This window comes from Triticum urartu, chromosome 1, assembly GCF_003073215.2.
Source record: "Triticum urartu cultivar G1812 chromosome 1, Tu2.1, whole genome shotgun sequence".
Lineage (NCBI taxonomy): Eukaryota > Viridiplantae > Streptophyta > Magnoliopsida > Poales > Poaceae > Triticum > Triticum urartu.
The window spans coordinates 5,927,938-5,949,289 of record NC_053022.1 but is presented as its reverse complement, the minus strand read 5'-3'; the positions used below and the strand labels follow the sequence as shown (position 1 = coordinate 5,949,289).

At 40.9% G+C, this 21,352-nt stretch overlaps 1 protein-coding gene, 1 long non-coding RNA gene and 2 pseudogenes across 2 annotated transcripts; 2 read left to right on the top strand and 2 right to left on the bottom strand.

Moving 5' to 3' along the window:
- Positions 1-6,421, bottom strand: part of LOC125532492 — a 28,728-nt pseudogene extending 22,307 nt beyond the window's left edge.
- A 3,617-nt stretch (positions 6,422-10,038) lies between these two features.
- On the top strand, positions 10,039-11,282 carry LOC125541651. Its single transcript, XR_007297613.1, has 3 exons — positions 10,039-10,124; positions 10,988-11,149; positions 11,229-11,282. It is a non-coding gene; the product is annotated as an uncharacterized LOC125541651 (long non-coding RNA).
- Positions 11,283-13,378: 2,096 nt separating this feature from the next.
- Positions 13,379-21,352, bottom strand: part of LOC125532491 — a 145,950-nt pseudogene continuing 137,976 nt past the window's right edge.
- On the top strand, positions 15,259-19,498 carry LOC125541595 (MDIS1-interacting receptor like kinase 2-like). Its single transcript, XM_048704963.1, has 2 exons — positions 15,259-18,498; positions 18,587-19,498. The coding sequence occupies exons 1-2, from the start codon at positions 15,492-15,494 to the stop codon at positions 18,943-18,945; spliced, it is 3,366 nt and encodes a 1,121-aa protein (XP_048560920.1). The 5' UTR covers positions 15,259-15,491; the 3' UTR covers positions 18,946-19,498.

The window sequence follows — 21,352 nt, the reverse complement described above, 5'->3', positions numbered from 1 at the left end:
GTCTGTCCTGAAAGGTTACTGAGAGCAGGCCAATCATTTATGGTCACGAACAGCAACGCCTTTAGGTCAAATTCTTCCCCCATGTGCTCATCCCACGCACTTACACCTGTTCCATTCCACAGTTGTAAGAGTTCTTCAACTAATGGCCTTAGGTACACATCAATGTCGTTGCCGGGTTGCTTAGGGCCTTGGATGAGCACTGGCATCATAATGAACTTCCGCTTCATGCACAACCAAGGAGGAAGGTTATACAAACATAGAGTCACAGGCCAGGTGCTATGGTTGCTGCTCTGCTCCCCAAAAGGATTAATGCCATCTGCGCTTAGACCAAACCATACGCTCCTTGCGTCATCTGCAAACTCCTTCCCGTACTTTCTTTCAATTTTTCTCCACTGCGACCCGTCAGCGGGTACTCTCAACTTTCCGTCTTTCTTACGGTCTTCTCTGTGCCATCGCATCGCCTTGGCATGCTCTTTGTTTTGGAACAAACGTTTCAGCCATGGTATTATAGGAGCATACCACATCACCTTGGCAGGAATCTTCTTCCTGGGGCGCCGGCCCTCGACATCACCAGGGTCATCGCGGCTGATCTTATAGCGCAATGCACCACATACCGGGCAAGCGTTCAAATCCTCATACTCACCGCGGTAGAGGATGCAATCATTAGGGCATGCATGTATCTTCTGCACCTCTAACCCTAGAGGGCAGACAGCCTTCTTTGCTTCGTACGTACTCTCGGGCAATTCGTTGTCCTTTGGAAGCATATCCTTTATCATTACCAGCAACTTTCCAAATCCCTTGTCAGATACACCATTCTCTGCCTTCCATTGCAGCAATTCCAGTGTGGTGCCCAGCTTTTTCTTGTCACCTACGCAATTCAGGTACAACAATTTTTTGTGATCCTCTAACATGCGCTGCAACTTCTTCTTCTCCAAATCACTTGTGCAGTTTCTCTTTGCATCGGCAATGGCCCGACCTAGATCATCAACGGGCTCATCTGATGCCTCTTCTTCAGCTTCTTCCCGCATTGCCGGCTCAGCTTCTTCCCGCATTACCGGCTCAGCTTCTTCCCCCATTGTTGTATCATCGTATTCAGGGAACCCATGGCCAGGATAGCTGTCGTCGTCCTCTTCTTCTTCATTGTCTTCCATCATAACCCCTCTTTCTCCGTGCTTGGTCCAAACATTATAATGGGGCATGAAACCGGACTTAAACAGGTGGACGTGAATGGTTCTTGACGTAGAGTAATTGTGACCATTCTTACAGCGAGCACATGGACAAGGCATAAAACCATCCGCCCGCTTGTTTGCCTCAGCCGCAAGCAGAAAAGTATGCACGCCCTCAACGAACTGGGGAGAGCATCGGTCATCGTACATCCATTGCCGGCTCATCTTCATTACACAACACCGAATAGACCAAATTAATACAAGTTCATACACCACTTAAATGCAACAAACAAATAACTCTCTAGCTAAAGCATTTAAATGCAACAACAAATACGATCAAGATCGCAACTAAGGTAACAATGGATCCAACAGCATAATGATACCAAGCCTCACTATCGATGGCATATTTTCTAATCTTTCTAATCTTCAAGCGCATTTTCTCCATCTTGATCTTGTGATCATCGACGACATCGGCAACATGCAACTCCAATTCCATCTTCTCCCCCTCAATTCTTTTCAATTTTTCTTTCAAGTACTCGTTTTCTCTTTCAACTAAATTAACCTCTCGACAATAGGGTCGGTTAGAATTTCCGGTTCACATACCTCCTAGAAAAAATTGCATATAAATCAAATACTAGCACACACACATATATATATATATATCCTCCCAAATTACTAAACTCACAAATTAATCACTATATAAAGCATTGCAAGAGCATATCTAGCAATGAGAGATGAAAGGACAAAGTTGCTAACCTTTGTGATCATTTGAATGGATGGGGGCCTTCAAATCTTGACAAATTTTGGGCAAAATGTGTGATGAGCTCGAGAGGAAGAGGGGAAGAACAGAGAGGAGAGGGGAAAGGGGAAGAACAGAGCGAGCTCGGGTGGACGAAGGGTTTATGTAGGACGACCTTTAGTACCGGTTCGTGCCAAGAACCGGTACTAAAGGGGCTGGAGGGGCCCCAGTCTGACAACATCCTGCCACCACCCTCATTAGTACCGGTTCGTGGCACGAACCAGTGCTAAAGGTTCGCCACGAACCGGTACTAATGAAAGCGGCCCGGCTAGCCGTTGGAACCGGCACTAATGTATACATTAGTGCCGGCTCAAATACAAACCGGCACTAATGTGCTTCACGTTTGACCCTTTTTCTACTAGTGCTAGCCGTGTCATTAACTATGAAACTCCTATTGAGCGTCTTCTTCACACAAAACCCGACTACACAACCCTTTGTGTGTTTGGTTGCGCTTGCTGGCCCAATCTCCATCCATACAATGCTCGCAAGCTCATGTTTCGCTCTAAGCAATGCGCTTTTCTTGGCTATAGCGCCCAACACAAGGGTGTCAAGTGTCTTGATATCTCCACTGGTCGCGTTTATATTTCTCGCGACGTCGTTTTCGATGAGACCAAATTCCCTTTCTCTGAACTCCATCCAAATGCCGGTGCACTCCTTCGTAAAGAAATTCTTCTTCTACCATCTAGTCTTACCGGTATTTCTCATGGGGATAATGATTGTGGTGATCCAATATTGACTAATGTTTATAACCAAGTGCATGAGCTCTATGATGATGCAGATGAAAACAGCGCAGAAAATGGTGCAGAACCCATCCAACATGGCAAAGAAAATATGCAAAATACGCCATATTTCATGTGTCCAGGGCTGGGGGACAGATCTTCCTCGGGATATGTTCCAATGCAGCCTGACAGCCGATCTTCCTCGGGATCGGAGTTGCATGGGAGCAGCGCTGCGCGGAATTCCGCGTCGCCCGACAGCCAACTCCGTGGCGGGCCAGCATCTGCCACCCGGCGCATTACGACGGGCCCGAGTGATCCACCCCGCCTCCACCACTCGGACGCCTCCGCGCGGCGGCCCGAGACTCGCTGGGCCACTGATGGGCCCCGCCACTACATGCGCCGCCAGCCGACTGGCGGGGAGGCAGGCGTGTCTCCCGATGCAGATCCGGCCCCGTCCACTGGCGCGCCTTCCAGGGTCGATCCGGCCCCATCCGCTGGCGTGCGATCTGATGCTGTCGCGCCGGCTGTCTCCCGCGGCCCTAGATTGTCTGCGCCTGATTCCACCGCATCTCCCCCATCTCCAGCCCGTGTCGGTACAGAGGATCCGACTGGCTTGGTTGGCAGCGAGGCGGGGAATGCCACAGGTCCTCCTCGGATTCTGCTGCCGCTGACGCTGCAGCATCAGGATCTTCTGCACCAACACCTGTTGCTGCCCCACGGACACGTCTTCAAAAAGGGGTAATAAAGCAAATTAATTACAAACAGTTGACGAAGTTCATTCTAATGTGCTCCACAGATGAACCAAGTACTCTTAGCGAGGCACTCAGCGACAACAATTGGAAGGCAGCCATGGAAGAAGAATACATGGCATTCCTCAAAAATAAAACGTGGCATCTGGTTCCCCCACGGCATGGTAAAAATTTGATTGATTGCAAGTGGGTCTTTAGAATCAAAAAGAAGGCTGATGGAACCATTGATCGCTACAAAGCCAGACTAGTTGCAAAGGGTTTCAAACAACGGTATGGTATAGACTATGAGGATACTTTTAGTCCAGTTGTTAAAGCTGCAACTATTCGTCTTGTGCTCTCCATTGCTGTTTCCAGGGGATGGAGCCTTCGCCAGCTAGATGTCAAGAATGCGTTTCTTCATGGTGTTCTGGAAGAGGAAGTGTATATGAAACAACCTCCTGGTTTTGAAAACAAAACAAACCGTTCCACGTGTGCAAGCTTGATAAAGCGCTATATGGACTCAAACAAGCCCCCAGGGCGTGGTACTCCAGGCTAAGTCACAAGTTGCAAACTCTTGGCTTTGTTCCTTCTAAGTCTGACACATCCTTGTTTATTTACAATAAGCTGAAAACATCCGTATTTGTTCTTATATACGTTGATGATATTATTGTCACAAGCTCATCTGATGAGGCTATATCAGGACTGTTGAAGGATTTAAATGCTGAGTTTGCTCTCAAGGATCTAGGTGACTTGCATTTTTCCCTAGGGATTGAAGTTAAGAAACAAGGGAACAGTCTTCATTTATCTCAGGAAAAATATGCTACTGATCTGGTGAGAAGAGCTGGGCTAGAGGGGTGTAAATCTTCATCAACTCCATTGTCCAGCATAGAAAAATTGTCACTTACAGAAGGAGAGCCCTTGGGTCAAGATGACAGTACCAGGTACAGGAGTCTGGTAGGTGCACTTCAGTATTTGACCTTGACAAGACCTGATCTCTCATTTGTAGTAAACAAGGTTTGTCAGTTTCTTCATGCACCCACTACAACTCATTGGACTGCTGCAAAACGCATAGTGAGATATGTAAAAGATACAGTCAATCTTGGTCTCACATTCCACAAGTCCTCATCTACACTTGTTAGTGCTTTCTCTGATTCAGATTGGGCAGGATGCTTAGATGACAGACGATCCACTGGTGGTTTTGCAGTATTTCTTGGTCCAAATCTAGTATCATGGTGTGCAAAGAAACAAGCCACTGTATCAAGATCAAGTACTGAGGCTGAGTACAAAGCTTTGGCCAATGCCACAGCTGAGATTATTTGGGTCCAGTCCATGTTGGGAGAGCTTGGTGTAAAGGTCACTCAAGCCCCATGTTTATGGTGTGATAACCTTGGTGCTACCTATTTATCTGCTAACCCAGTTTTTCATGCAAGGACAAAACACATTGAGATTGATTTCCACTTTGTCAGAGAACGAGTTGCAAGCAAACAGCTGGAAATTCGTTTCATTCATTCTCGTGATCAGGTTGCAGATGGATTCACCAAAGCTTTGCCCATACGAAACTTTGAAGAGTTTAAGCGTAATCTCAACTTGACCAAGTTGTGATTATGGGAGGGTGTTGAACGTAACATTATTCCATCCTCACGTGACAGAGTTCGGCACGTTCTGGAGATAAGCATTGCGCAGGAGTCCAACTAGATAGATTAGAATCTTCTCATATGGTTGTAACTCCCTTATCTCTTTCTCTCCAAGAATGTAATCTGAACAAACTTGTACGCTTCACCAGGAGGTCACGACCTGGTTATTTTTAACACGCAGCCGTCGCCCAGGATTGGTACGACGTTCCTCCATAGTCTCGTCTTGCATGCTCTGCGGATTATGAAAGCAGGTACGGATTCATATGTAATTCAAACAAAATAAGCTGAAGATCTTGAAAACATGAACAATGATGCTGCACACGTCTATATTTTCAATCCTGACAGTCTTCATCATCCCTTTCAGTTCTTTATTGGCAGCTTTCATTGCAGTCATCTGTTAAATGAAAAACAATTCAACATAAGTTTGGGTGCCACAATAAGAATCTGTCATGAACTAGATAGGAAACTAAGGCAACATACAGTGTGTTGAGCATCTTTAATTCTGTCTGATGTGAAAGCGAGTTGGTACGGGATGTGACGTTGATCTTCATACCTGTAGGGAAAGCATGTGGAGTATAAAGATTAGAGCACTAGAATAATAGCCTACTGCCACAAGAGGAATGATTAAATGGTACAGGGTAATCAGCACCCTTTAACCAATAGCATCCCCACTTCTGTCTTGTCCATGTCAAGAACATGCTAGCATTCGAAATCAGCGGCTTCTATAACAAGTAACCTAAGTAGATAAGAACAAAACCTTTTACCTATAAGGAAGTTTTGAAACAACACAAAAATGGCCTATTATTGTAAAGAAGGAAAACAGAATCTGAAAGTGTATGAGAGCACATCAACCAGATTCGGGATTCAGCTATACCTTCTCGGACAGCCTTTTAGACGCTGACTTGTCATTTGTCAACATTGATGGATGGAAGCGTGGACCGGCGAGCGACTGCCAAGAGGGGAGAAGATGACATTGCTGCAGCGCGTTGTGGACATTTCATCGAACATGTGGTGCGCGAGGGCTGATCTTTATGGCCTTGGTCGCCTCTCTCCTCCGATTCCTCGTCCTGCCCCTGAAATCGGTGCTCAAGCTACCAAAATCAACAGTTTTCTTCATCCGTGGCAGCAATCAACGGAAGTTGTAGGATTTAGTAGAAGGAGAGAGCACTAGGCGGCGGAAACGCAACACCTACTGACCTGAGGCTATGAGCACTGGGGCTCGAGGGAGTTGCGGGGAGAAGAGCTGGCGGACGTGGTCGGTGGCTTTGCCGACAAGGGGACACCGCAGTCGCTCGCCGGCGGGGACGGAGGTCGCGATCGGCCGTCACGGCGGTGCAACTTGGCAGCGACGGCCTCGATGCTCAATACAGGCTCTTTTTCTTTCCCGCGGGCGTGAGGCTTTTTTCTTCACTTATGCTTATATTCCAAAAATGCACTAAAATGTACAACTAGATATGTAGACATATAGAAAAAAATCATCCATTCCAAAATAAGTAGTTTCTAAAGAATGTTCAACGTGTAATATAAAAATGTTTCAGAGAATGTCAAAATTTCTGTTCTCAGAGTTTTAAAAAATGTTTGTACAATTCAGTAAAATGTTCGCGAGTTAAAAAAATTCTCATGCAGTACAATTTGTTTTTATAATATTTAAAACAAATCACACCATTAAATAAAATGTTTGTGACACCTTAAAATGTTCACACTTATAACAGAATTATGTTCATGAAATTTCAAAAAACAAGTTTGTCCATGCTCAACATATAATTAAAGAAATGTTCGCATGTATAAGGAAAATGTACAACGCGTATTGAGAAAAAACATTCAATGTGTATTTAAAAATATTCATCATGCATTTACAAAGTTATCAAGGTGTATCCTGGAAATACTCATCATGCATTATGTTCTCGTGGTTTTAAAATATGTTCGTACAATTCAGAAAAATGTTTGCGAGTTTAAAAAATTCCCATGCAGTATAATTTGTTTTCATATGATTTGAAACAAATCACGCCATTCAATAAAATGTTTGTGACATTGTAAAATGTTCACACTTTTAACAAAATTATGTTCATGAAATTTCAAAAACAACTTTGTCCATGCTCAACATACAATTAAAAAATGTTCTCATGTATATGGAAAATGTCCAACGTGTATTCAGAAAAAATTCAATGTGTATTTAAAAAATATTCATCATGCACTTACAAAATTATCAAGTTGTATCCTGAAAATGTTTCACATGTATTGAAAAATATTAAACATGTACTTGAAAAATGGTTAACATGTGTTCCAAAACATGTTCAAAGACGTATTTTATAAAATCTTCATCATGCGTTTGAAAAATATTCAGTGTGTACACAAAAAAGTAGAGCATTTGAAATATATAGCTCTGGCGCTGCTATCCCTCGCTTTTAGCGAGGGCTAGCGTACGAGTCCCTCGCTGGTCACCCTTAAATAGGTCTGACCCGTCAGTGTGTGGTTGTTTTCTTTTTTTCCAAAAATTGCAATTTTTTAATGTTTGAAAATTCAAAATTCTGAACATTTGTAGAAATGTGAAATTATTTAAGAAATTTGAATATTTTTAAAAAGTGAACTCTTTCAAAACACGAATAAATGTTGAGAACACGATTTATTTAAAATCCAAAACAAAAAATCGAAATTCTATCCAAATTTTGAAAAAGTGAAAAAATTTCAAATTACTTTTTGAAAGAAATACACGCTTAACAATTAATTATATATTTTGATGAACATTTTATTTATATAAAATGAACGTTTTATATATGGTGAACAATTTTGCAAAACACACACTGAAGAATTATTGAATATGCAATGAACATTTTATTTGTGTACAATGAAATTTACTTAATATACGGTGAATAATTTTTAATTACACTGATCATTTTATATTTTTATGGTGAACAATATTTAAAAATCCCAAATAATTTTTTATGTCTCGAACAATTTATTAGAAATGTGAAATTTTTGAAAATTTCTTGAAATTGTGATAAAAAATTTAGATTTTGGTAAAATAAAAATTGATTTGAAAAACGTGATTTTTTTCATAAAAACATGAACAATTTAGAAAATCTGAACATTTATATGTTGTGCAACTTCTTCCCGCAATTCTCCCGCAACTCATCCATTGCCGCCGACAGGGAAACACAGATCTAGAGTCACACGCGATAGTGATGGCAAGCAGGAGTGACGCAACTTTTGGCCTCGAGGGCCGGAACGCCACAACATAAGGTACCATGATTTGCTGTTTTTCTTGCTCCGCTGGAACAGCCGCAAAGCCCAGAGTCCCTGGGAGCTGGTCAATCTCCATGACTACTTTCGACCACCTACAAGATATGGTCACTCCAAGTTTTCTGCCTGACCGGCGCGTCTTCCTGTGGCTCCATGTATTTCTACACGTAAAGAAACACATGGAATTTTCCTTAATCACAACAATTAGTAGATTAATATTTTTTAATAAACAAAATTAAACTTCAAAATGGATAGATATGTTTTCAATGATGTTTGACTCTGAAATTGGAGATGTTCTATTCGCAATATATTAGCAAATCTTTTGAGGCATTTGGGCTTGGTGTCGTCATTGTGAGATCGTGAGGATTATCTTGATGTCCTGGCCCTAGATTGTAGTCAATGAATGACGAATGATGAAATTTGTGAGTCATTCCAACAAATGGGTAGTGTCAACAGGGTACATATAGTATATTTTTGTAGCCAGGTCAGCCAATGGTCCCATGTCTATAGGTGTTGTAATATTAACATTAGCCCAATTTTCCTGCAATTAACATGGAGACTCTTTAACTTAACTGGTATATGTGTTAAATGGAGGAAGTGTCAATCAAGTCCACTAAGAAATAAAAATTGATGAAAAATCTATCTATATTCATATCCAAACAAAAATATATATGAATCAAACATTCATTACATGCAAATCAGCTCCACACTTAAGGAACATTGAGACAACGCCTATTTTTTGCATATAAGAAAATATAGATCATGAGGGCATGTACAATGGTTGATAATATTTTCTTATCTTATGTCCCCTATGTAATCTAGAGAAGACAACAAAAAACGATGTACAATGTATTACTCTTAGTCTGGTCTCTAATAACAAGATATTCCTAATTATGTGGTGAGAGAATTGTTGCTAAGAGATCATCTCTTAATGAAAAGAAGGCAAGTCTTTGCTTATGTTTCTCTCTCCTCCACCTCTGCAATTATCCTATGTGGCACTTCTAAGATAAGACCATTGTATATGCCCTCATACGTCCATTCTTTGGATGCAAATCAAGTCCATTGTTAATTATTATTGATGCATAAATTGATCTATATTCATATAAAAAGATAGGAAATCAAGCAATCATTAATTGTATGTAAACCAAGTCAATATTTAATGAACATTAATTAAACAATTGATTTATACCCAACTCTAGAAAGATTAGTTCACCAGATGACTACCCATTAAATGTTCAGTGTATCATCAGTACAATGCAATCCAAAGCCTTCTAAAAGAAGAACCTGGCTCAATTCTATATAAGTTGTGTTCTATAAGAAGATACAAGTACGTCAGGAATCATATAGTTACTATTTCATGGAAAATAACACAATTACCTATACAAATGGGAGGTGATTATGTGGTCATATCGGTCTTACTATGCTTTTTGTGTATAACTTTCCACCTCACCTTTGTTGAATCGGTAGACGTAGATGTCAATCTCCAGACGAATGAGAAGGTAACCAATATTTTACATTTAGATTTTGATATATACAACTTTTTGTCAATTGTTTTATGTATTATCCCATTATTGTATCTACTCAACCCCTTAATCTTGATAATTACTATTGGTGTTAATATTCATAACTACTTTATGTAACTTATATGTTCAACTAAAATCTAGGACATATGTGAAACAAATAGTTATCTTTCAAAGACTCTGTGCATCAATTATATATGCTAACTAGTCATGAACTATTATTTCCCTCTGCAGAACACCACTCTTTTAAGACGTAAACCTTTCCATTTTCCTTGGAGAGCTGATATCACGAATGAAGGAAGCGACATTGTTTCTCATGTACACACACTCTCCCCCATTCTCTGTATATATATCTCTTTACTTTTTCATGTGTTAGATTTGGGATGTTTTGTTGATTTCCTTCTGTGTATTGATCACAAAAATGTCACAATGTATATGCCAGAGTGACATGTGATAAATATAAAAGGCAAAGTCAAGGTATTTTCAATATATGCATCACATATTTAAACCACAGATGAAAAACAGTAGGACTCTAATTCATTAGTGATGTATCTAAATCATTGCTTGTCAAGCTAAATTATGGTAAATGGTCCATGAGACAAGGTGGTACATAAAGACCAGATAAAAGGAATACACCTAAATGAACTTATCTTGATCCCCTATATATCGTGAAAGCTATGCTCATTACATACAAAACATGCTACCAAAATACTGTGAACAACAGATTCAGAAAGGCAGTTAAGACATACTCTATAGGAGACTTATGCTGACATACCAACTTTATTGGCAATACACTTCACACCTACCAGAGAGAGAATCAAATCTTGTTTCACCCATGCCGCAAGGAGTAGAGAAGATGTTGTGAGCCCAAGCACCTAAGTAAGACCATAAAAAATGCACATGAACTAAAGCATTGCATGCATCACCACAAAAGGTCTAATTGTGTTGGATTGACACCACACCCCGCGGAGGAAGCTAAAGCTAGTATGATATACTCAACAAGGCCTATGAAAACAAATCTAGACTAACTCCAAAATAGCATGAAAAATTCCCCATTGTAAATGTCTGGTAGGTGAACCTCATACCAAGGCCAAGAACGCACACCCTCACTTTTTATTATGTCGTTCTCTATAGATTTTTCTCGTTATTTGCTAATTTGAGCTATAATTTTCTATCACTAGTATGCAATGTGGCACACAGAGCCAGGACAATTCTACGGCCTTCGAGCTGACATGAGTATATGGGCTTCACCAAATCAAGGAACTTCTCAAGAATCTGGAGCATCCTTGCAGATCTATTGTCAAGATGGAGGAAACTACAACTTAATTCAAGTTGGATTTCATGTACAAACATATCACCCATGATGTTAAAGTCAAATTCTTTTGAATAAACAACTATTTCATAATTTGCTTCTGCTTGCAGATTTCCCCCTCTTTATACCATAACAGAGATATTCGCTTCTTTACATATTGGACCGTAAGTATAATCAATGCCATTTTAACAAGTTATATATTATTGTGGTCCCCATATAGTTTTATGGTATTTCATAGGAGTTAGAGGCACTATTGGACTAAGTAAAAGTCTCTTTACATCCACAATAATACATGTTTCCTCTTTTTTTGTTGCTCAGAAGGACTTGAAATCGAAGGGGTGCTACAACTTGCAGTGCCCAGGATTTGTTTCTGCAAGTCGAGCTAATCTAGTGCCTGGACAAGCCATGGCTCCTCCATCAATTTATGGCAAAGAAGACCACTACGTTAGGCTTAGCCTCAACAAGGTGCACCATTTGTCCCATTCTAGAGATTACTATATCTATATAAATTCACAAATGTGCTCCTATTTCTACTATAACTAGATGAAACATGCACGTTCCTGCAGTAACCTCATCGAATGAAACATGTAAATAGATGCTATAAGAGCAACTACAAAAGAGAAAAAGTAGGATTGTGGTTAACAGAATGCCATTTTTCTATCAAAAATGTGAAACATGAACTACATAAGTATCCTCAGAGTGTCCAACACATGATCCATTCATGACAACAAAAAATAAACGCAAAAACAGTAATTTATGAGGGGCATGCATGACGTGCTGGCGTGTAGGACTGCATGGATAGGAAAAACAAGCACATATGAAAAATATAACTTATACGAACATGCATGACTTGTTGATGTGGTATGGATGCACACATATAGAAAGAAAAGTAAAATTATAACTAACATGTATGACTTGTTTACATGGCATGGCTGCTTGAATAGGAAAAATAGGTAGTGGATTGCAACTATTTAGGAATAGAGGATTACAATTAACAAAGATATATTTTTTGAATGTTAAAATTAGTTAGGCATAAATTCACATGGTTACTAAGTACCATGCTTTGTATTTTATTAAGAAAATATGGAACGTTGGAATCTAGGAAATTGTATGCCACCCAAGATTCTTGTAAATAACAACATGTTTCCTACTCTTCTTGTACATGAAATTTATTGTTCATGGATGTCATCAATCCCTTGTTGACTACAGGATCCAAATTCCGGAGATTGGGTGGTGTACCGTCACGATTTACAAAAACCATCATTCTTGGGACATTTTCCAAATAAGCTTTGCCCGGGAACTCGACGTATACAAGCCTTGACTGGATTCGTGAATTACTTGAAGAACGCACATGGTCCTCCCATGGGTAGCAGCCACTTCCCTGATTATGACGATAAGAGATCTGCGTACTTCAAGCACATTCAGAACTACAATCCAAATGGTCATTCTTCCGACCTCTTTGGCATTCCCATGATCAAGTTAGTTGATAGGCCAGATTGTTATGGAGCAAATAATTTATTTCTCGAATACAAGAAGGGTTATATGTTCAACTATGGTGGACCAGGTGGTTGTGTTGGTTGATAAAAATAAATTGTATTGCCATTTGCGTTCAATAAATAAAAAATATGTTACTTAATGGTCAAAGACTGTCCTTTATTTCATTTATTTTGTTCCAACTTGGTCTTGATGTTGATTATCGCCATCGTCTCTAGTTTATTAAATTATTGGTTTTCACCGCGCATAAGCCATTCCCAACACGTGCACTTCTGACAAGAGCTAGGTGACAATCGTAAAACAAATCAGTGAAGCCTCAAAGCAGCAAAGACCATATGATCGGACCTCTATGGGCCCAAATATGGGGCAGGAAACCCTAGTAGAACACTACCAACCAATGTGGTATGTTATCCATCTGATGAATTAGGAGTGTGTGTTTGGGCGTGAAATGTTTATTCTGTGTGCGCACTTTGCTGTGCTAAACCCTCCACTGAAAGCCTGGATCTTGTATCAGATAGACACACTGTGTGCAGTACAGGGTCAGGCAGCCGAGTCAGGCAGCACCTGAATAATTCCTCCTTTTCAAGAAAAAAGGCAGCACCTGAATCTCTCGACTCTCTCAACCCAGGCATGCAGGAGATGACGGTGATGATGATGATGATGATGATAACGACGGGGGGTGATCGAGCACACACCCCAAGCCGGAGATGGGCATGATGCTTGCTTTTGCTTTCGTTTCGCGTGATGACTTGTAGCAGAAAATCTAGAAGCTAACACAATAATCTGAACAATCATCGAGTTCAGAAACCTTTGCTACACGACAGGTTAGGTCGACACTCAGGCAAGCAATATTACAAAAATTGCCATCTGCTCCATTCATAATACAGACTTACAAAGGATGGCATGAGACATACAGTATACTAAGTAAAAAGACTAACGGGTTGTAGGGCCGGATTATGAAGTCCTTGTCCATATGAGCATTATATTTCCAGAAATATGTAGTCCATATGAGCATTATCCACCAAATATTCTCCTCATGTGACGCGTTTTAAAATTTCTGTCGGAAATCTGAACCTTATTACTTCTGATACCTGTGCATGTGCTTAGCATCCGAGCTCTTCATGTTTCGTTAATACAGTATAATGAAAACGGGCGGTGCATCCTTTTTCTCTAAAAAAATCATGGTCGGCTTCAGCCAACACATTCTCTTTTGGCTTGATTGTCCACCATAATTATTTGGGCACGTAAGAAATATCAGCTGAGCACAACGATCTATCTACACAAGCGTCAGTATACCATTTGGCAGCAGGTGAGCAGGAAGATGTGTCTCGAAGGTTGACAATTGTTATTGTGGCCAACCCCTGATGATTTGTACAATAAATTTATCAGCTAACATAGTAGTCTGAATAATATATCATAGACTTTTGTTACAGACTTACAATATTAGTTTGGTCGACAGTTAGGCAGGCAAGCAAACATTGGAAATTCGACGTGTGCTCATAAGAAAAATGATTGACATGGAACAACAAATAATTTACTACTGCAGTACCTTGTGGATTGACATGGAACAAACATACAGCCTTCTTTTTTCTTTCTGCCTATTATAAACTTAAGATCATGTGAAAAGGCCCAAGTGAAGGAAACAGGAGAGCTAGCAATGCCCAATAAATTCTTTATAAGAAAAGTAGATACCAATTCGACCAAACTAATCATCAAAATTCATCTCAGCTAGTGGAACCAGACATGCTAAAAGCCGGACGTACAACTGTATCGGGAGCAGCTCCCTCTATCACTCGCTATTATTCCAAAACAAAAGTAGTAAAGAGACATTTCATTGTTCAACTGGGATCAGGAAGGGAAAAAAATCAAGTTCTTGCAACCAGGGGCTGAGGCAAGAGAATACCATGCACGGGGTGACGTACAGAATAATGCAGAAATTGTGCCAAACAGCAAAGGTAATATGAGTCTACCTTTGAGAGACTATGTTTAAGATGCAACCAGTCTAATCTACACGTACACATAAGCACAGGCGCCACTTGGAGCTACCAAAAGTATGGGAGCAATACTAATCATTTGCACACTATTTGTTTACTTGTATTTATAAAGTGCTGGGCAATCAACTCATACATGGGAAGACGTACAGAAAGTGCTCGAAGAAGTAGAATATTACCAAATCAAATCCACTTGAGGTTGGAACTTTTCTTCGGTCAGTGTGCTCCAAATTTTTGCTTAATTGTATTCCCCCACTTGTATCCCACAAGTTGGACCTTTCTTCAGCCAGCCACTTGAATTCAACAAGTTGCAGCCACTGCCTCGTATTCCCTCGGACACAGGACACAATTGGTCCAAGATTCGTATGAACCAAAATTCAGCACATAAACCTTTTCATATTCACCATCGATAGAATTCCAGAATGGAATTTTCCCATGGTTAACCATCCACTTGAGCTAAATATTTTGTTTCATACCAGCTGAAAAGCAAAAAGGGAAACATTTTAGAGAATAGCTTAAGAAATATTCAAGCAGTTATGGTCAAACAAATAAGAAATACTATCAAACCAATCAGAGGAGATACCATCCGATAAAAACTCTACCAGAATGTTAATTCAAAAGTGCATTAAGTGCATAAGTTGTGGTGGGTACCCTTCTATCCCTGCTTTCAATTTGCTTTCTGGGAGTAATTACTGTGTCATCATTCCACAGGCATGAGGAAATAAAATAGAGATGATCACGCTGAAAAAGACAAACTGTCAGTCCAACAAAGCTGCCAAAGGAAAGAAAAATGGGTCAGAGATGGTGACAGATACTGAAGAATATCATCCAGCACCAGCTTCCACTCAACTGCTGTGTGTTGACTGACTGAGGACCTCATGACAATGGATGAGACATTCCTTAAATACTCATCAATGGTTTCCACGGAATCACATCCTCCAACCAATACACAACACGCAAACACTAGGCAGCAAAATGCCATCTTCCTCAACACCATCGTTGTACCTCTGCCTACTGCTCATGTCGTGCCTTCTTCTCTTGGAAGAAGCACATGGGGCGCGCCATGGAGGGATCTCACTGAGGTCTCAGCACATGGCCCTCCTCCACTGGAAGGCTACACTCGCAAGCCCACCGCTGCGGATGAGCTCTTGGCAGGAAAACACCAGCCCATGCAACTGGACGGGTATCATGTGCGCGGTTGTTCGCCATGGCCGACATATGCCCTGGGTGGTGACCAACGTCTCCCTGCCAGATGCTGGCATCCATGGCCAGCTTGGTGAGCTTAACTTCTCGGCTCTTCCATTCCTCGCATATATCGACCTTAGTAATAACAGTCTCAATGGTGCCCTGCCAGCTAGTATCAGCTCCCTGTCAGCACTTTCAGTACTTAACCTTCAGGAAAACCAGCTCACTGGGAAAATTCCTGATGAGATTGGTGACCTGCAAAGTCTTAGGAAACTTGCCCTCGCATTTAACAGGATCACGGGACATATCCCTGCGTCTCTGGGTAACCTAACACTGCTAACTGATATTTTCATTCACCAAACCATGGTATCAGGCCCCATTCCTGAGGAGATGGGAAGGCTTGTCAACCTACAAAGTCTACAGCTAAGCAACAGCAGCTTAAGCGGTTTGATACCGAAAACAATTAGAAATCTGACCCAACTAAATGGTTTGTACCTGTTTGGTAATCAACTTTCAGGACCTATACCCCAAGAAGTAGGCAACCTAGTCCATTTGGAAAGTCTTCAGCTTAATTCAAATGATTTTTCAGGTTCAATTCCAATCTCCATAGCGAATCTTACGAAGATGAACCAACTTTTTCTCTTTGATAATCAAATCACAGGTTCAATACCCCCAGAACTAGGCAACCTCGCTATGCTAAACCAACTGGGTCTCGATAGGAATCAAATAACAGGTTTGATACCCCCAGAACTAGGGAACCTCACTATGCTAAATGATATGTTTCTCTATAGAAATCAAATCACAGGTCCAATACCTTTGGAATTGTGCATCTTGTTGAATCTCCAGACTTTAGAATTGACCGACAACCATATAACCGGTTCCATCCCCCAGGAAATTGGCAATTTGATGAATCTCAAATATTTAGGCTTGTCCGAGAACCAAATTTCGGGATCAATACCGAAAACTTTCGGGAAGTTGCAAAGCCTCATACGACTGCAAATCTACAGTAACAAACTATCAGGTTTTCTTCCTCAAGAATTTGGAGATCTCATCGGCCTTGTTGATCTTGGGCTGTCTAACAACTCACTTTCAGGACATTTACCCGCAAATATTTGTTCAGGTGGCAGACTTCAACATTTCGCTGCAGTTTCTAATATGTTCAGTGGCCCCATTCCTAGAAGTTTAAAGGCATGTACGAGTTTAGTTCGACTTCGCCTTGAGTCGAACCAACTAACTGGAGATATATCACAACATTTTGGTGTGTATCCACAACTCAGAATGATGAGCTTAACATCGAATAGACTCTCCGGGCAAATCTCGCCCAGTCTTGGTGAATGTACCCAACTAACGATCACAGGCTCCATACCTCCAGTCCTTTCTAAATTGTCCAACCTAGTAGAACTAACACTTGATTCTAATCATCTCAGCGGTGAGACTCCACCAGAAATCTTCACTTTAGCAAACCTATATATCCTGAACTTGTCATCAAACCAATTATCTGGAACCATACCTACACAGATAGAGAAGCTAAGGAGCATAGGGTACCTCGATATAGCTGGGAACAAACTGAGTGGATTAATACCTGAGGAACCAGGGGCCTGCGTGAAACTACAGTCCCTGAAGATCAACAACAACAAATTCAGTGGGAGTTTGCCTGGTGCGATTGGAAATTTAGAAGGCCTGCAGATTATGTTCGACGCGAGCAACAATAACCTCAGTGGTGCATTGCCGCAGCAACTTGGGAAGTTGGAGATGCTAGAATTGCTGAATTTATCACATAATCAGTTCAGTGGCAGCATTCCGCCCTCCTTTGCAAGCATGGCAAGCCTTTCAACACTTGATGTGTCCTACAACAAATTGGAAGGACCGGTCCCAACAGCACGGCTACTCCAGAATGCTTCGACAAGTTGGTTTCTTCCCAATAGAGGTCTGTGTGGTAACCTCTCTGGTCTTCCACCTTGCTATTCAACTCTAGCATCTGGTCAACATAAACGGAAGACACCTCGTTTGCTTTTGCCAGTTGTTCTTGTGCTCGGTTTCATCATTGTTGCTACAATTGTTGTCATAATAATGCTTAGCAGTAACAAAAGAAAACCACAAGAAAGTGCTACTGCTGAAGGAAGGGACCTATTCTCTGTTTGGAATTTTGATGGAAGATTAGCATTTGAAAATATTGTAAGGGCAACAGAAGACTTCGATGATAAGTACATCATTGGAATAGGAGGATACGGCAAAGTATACAAGTCACAACTTCAAGACGGGCAGCTAGTTGCTGTGAAGAAGCTTCATCAGACCGGGGAAGAGTTGGATGATGAAAGAAGATTTCGTAGAGAAATGGAAATATTATCACAGATCCGACAACGAAGCATTGTCAAAATGTATGGATTCTGCTCCCATCCAGCGTATAAATTTCTTGTCTATGACTATATTGAGCAGGGAAGCCTCCATGGGACATTGGAAAATGAGGAGCTAGCAAAGGAATTGGATTGGCAGAAGAGAAATGCTCTTGCAACTGATGTGGCTCAAGCCATATCTTATTTGCACCACGAATGCAGTCCACCTATAATCCATCGAGATATAACAAGCAACAACATCTTACTTGATACAACCTTCAAGGCTTTTGTCTCGGATTTCGGCACAGCAAGGATTCTTAAGCCCGATTCATCAAATTGGAGTGCACTAGCAGGAACATATGGCTACATAGCTCTTGGTATGTACTAGTATAACATTACTGCTCAAGTTGGAATCATTTATCTCTATCCATGTATTCCTAACTCTAATGTTTTAATCTTGTGCAGAATTGTCGTACACATCTGTTGTGACAGAGAAATGTGATGTTTATAGCTTTGGCGTGGTTGTGCTAGAACTAGTGATGGGGAAGCATCCAAGGGATCTATTAGACTGTAGTTTGCCAAACGGGGAACAAGCTATACTGGTGAAAGATATTCTGGACCAACGGCCGACAACACCAACAACAGCAGAACAGAAGAGTTTAGCTCTGCTCATCAAGCTGGCCTTTTGTTGCATGGAATCTTCTCCACAAGCAAGGCCAACCATGCGGGACGCATATCAAACGCTCATCCAACGACCCTCTTCTAGTTCAAGTCCCGTGCCTTTCAGCACACTTACATTACAACAAGTAAGGGATGTCTGTTGATATATGATCTGAATTCTAGTGAGAACCCATGGTCTATCGTAGCAGAAACCTAATATGCCATGTATATATGGTTAAGTTTGTAATCATGTCATGTCATCTCCTAGGTTTTATTTCTAGCAAAAATAAAAACCAGTCCATGCAGCGTGAGCCTGTTCACGACATGACCGGATCAGTAGCTCCATGCTGCTATGATCGCCCCGTGGGATGGCACGAGTACCGGCTGTGGTGGCTTATAACTTGAGGCATGGTCAAGAGACGTGGGATGGCACGTCCGTGAAGCTTGGTCATGGCGCAAGATTAGGATCTTTCTAAGCTAATGAGTTGTTTAAATAAAGAGGAGAACAAAGCAGGAAAGCTGCAACATTTTACTCATCGCAAATATCCTGAGTGTTCACTGATTCTTCTCCCTCCCATTTCTGCTCCAACAATATATATGTCAGGATGAGTTCATGACTCATTGTAAGTCTACGTGTTTGTAGACACTCTCCCGATACAGTGAAATATAATCGTTGTGTGCCCTTGGTTTTTCCCAACAAGGGTTTTCTACAAGAAATTACTGTCCCATGCATGTTCTTCGTATTTCATTATTTTTTTACTTGTAATTTCTATCAATTGATAAATATAATTATTTTGGCCGGTTGCTTGTAAAATATATGCGGTCTCTATGCTTATTTATCTGCAAGGGTACTTGAAATGGAGTACTAAGATTCTATATTTATCTACTATTGTTCCCATGAACCTGAGGATGAAAAAAATCAGGATCCAAAACTGACGCAATATAAGCGATCACGCTTTACTGTAAAACACCTTGGAGGCTTGGACCAAGCAGGAACAATCACTAAGATCAAGTGGTTGATGCGTAGACGGGAACAAATGAATGTATAAACGCAGAGCTAGGTGCATAAAAATAGAAAATTATCACAATACTATGTAAAAGAACTTACAGAGGGTTGTAGGACAGGAGTATGATGTTCTTGTCCTTATGTTGGAGCATTGTATCCTGGAATATGTAGTCCTTGCCCTTAGGATGAAAAAAAATAACTACTACACTTAATTTCAAGCATTGGTTGGTTAGCGAGATTAACATGGAACAAAGATACAGCCTTCTTTTTCTTCATGCCTAATGCAAACTTAAAAGACGATGAGATGGTATGATATGAAGAAAATCCCAAGGTGACAAACAACATGAGAGCTAGCAATGTCCCATAATTTTTTCATCAGAAAACTAGATACCAATTCAACTCAGCTAGTTTGCCATGACTGCTGCATGACCAGTTGGTGCAGCAGGTAAGTTAAGCTCAGAATCAAGATCTGTCTCGTTGTCTAGTTGGAGGTACAATGGGACTAAATTCGAATAAAAGTCCATATCGGCTTCCAAAGCATCAAGCTCTGCATTTTGCAATACAGAAAATGAGAACAGAAAAACAGAGAAGTGGCTTGCCTGTAAATTAACACATACATGCGGGAAACCCCACTGAAGTTTTACAAAAATGCCAACGAAATTTTTCAGATGATACCTAAGACTGGTATAAACTGGAGAGTTTGCTGGTTCAAATTCAACTATGAAATTTCGATAGAGGATTGGTTCTGAGCTGGCAACCACTGTAAGGGAACTAGTCACCTCAGTATCTTTAAGGTGACCATATGTGGCATTTGAATTATCTAAGAATAACCGACTAGCAAATAAGAGCCATACCCCCCATAAGTCCTCCTCATCAATGTCATCTGCGACCTTGAAGCTTCTACCAAGAGTTTCTTGTATCTCATTGCTCACATCCATAAGATCCACCATCTCGTCTTGCATTCTCTACAGATTTGAAAAGTAGGCATGGATTCAGATGTAACTGAAACAAAAGTAGACAGGAAAATAAGCAATCAAATGAGAGTATATATAATGTAAGCTGGAAATCTTGAAAGCATGAAGAATCTGGTAAACAACGGCATGCTGCATACATCTATATCTTCAATCCTCGCAGTCTTCATCATCCCTTTCGGCTCTTTATTGGCAGCCTTCATTGCAGTCATCTGTTGAATGAAAGGCACTTCCACCTAAGTTTGGGAGCTAGAATCAGAATATATCATGAACAAGATAGGAAACGAAGGCAACATACAGTCTGTTGAGCACATTTAATTCCCTTTGGTGTGCGCAAGTTTGGTTGTACAGCAAGTCCCGCTGCCCTTCATAGCTCTAGCCTCTAGGGGAAGCACACATGGAGTGTAAAGATTAGGGCACTCGACTAACAGGCTACGGCCATAGAAAGATGACTAAATGCTACAGGATGATCAGCTCCATAGAAAGACTGTCCATGCTAAGAACTTGCTAGTGTTCGAATCAGCATCAGCAGTAACCTAAGCGGATAAGAACGCAACGTTTTACCTATTATTGTATAGAAGGAAAAAGGAATCT

Excerpts from the sequence above, each read along its gene's own strand:
- LOC125541595 (XM_048704963.1), top strand. The coding sequence starts at position 15,492 with ATGAGACATTCCTTAAATACTCATCAATGGTTTCCACGGAATCACATC. Across the intron at positions 18,499-18,586 it reads ATATGGCTACATAGCTCTTG|AATTGTCGTACACATCTGTT; the intron begins GTATGTACTAGT and ends AATCTTGTGCAG.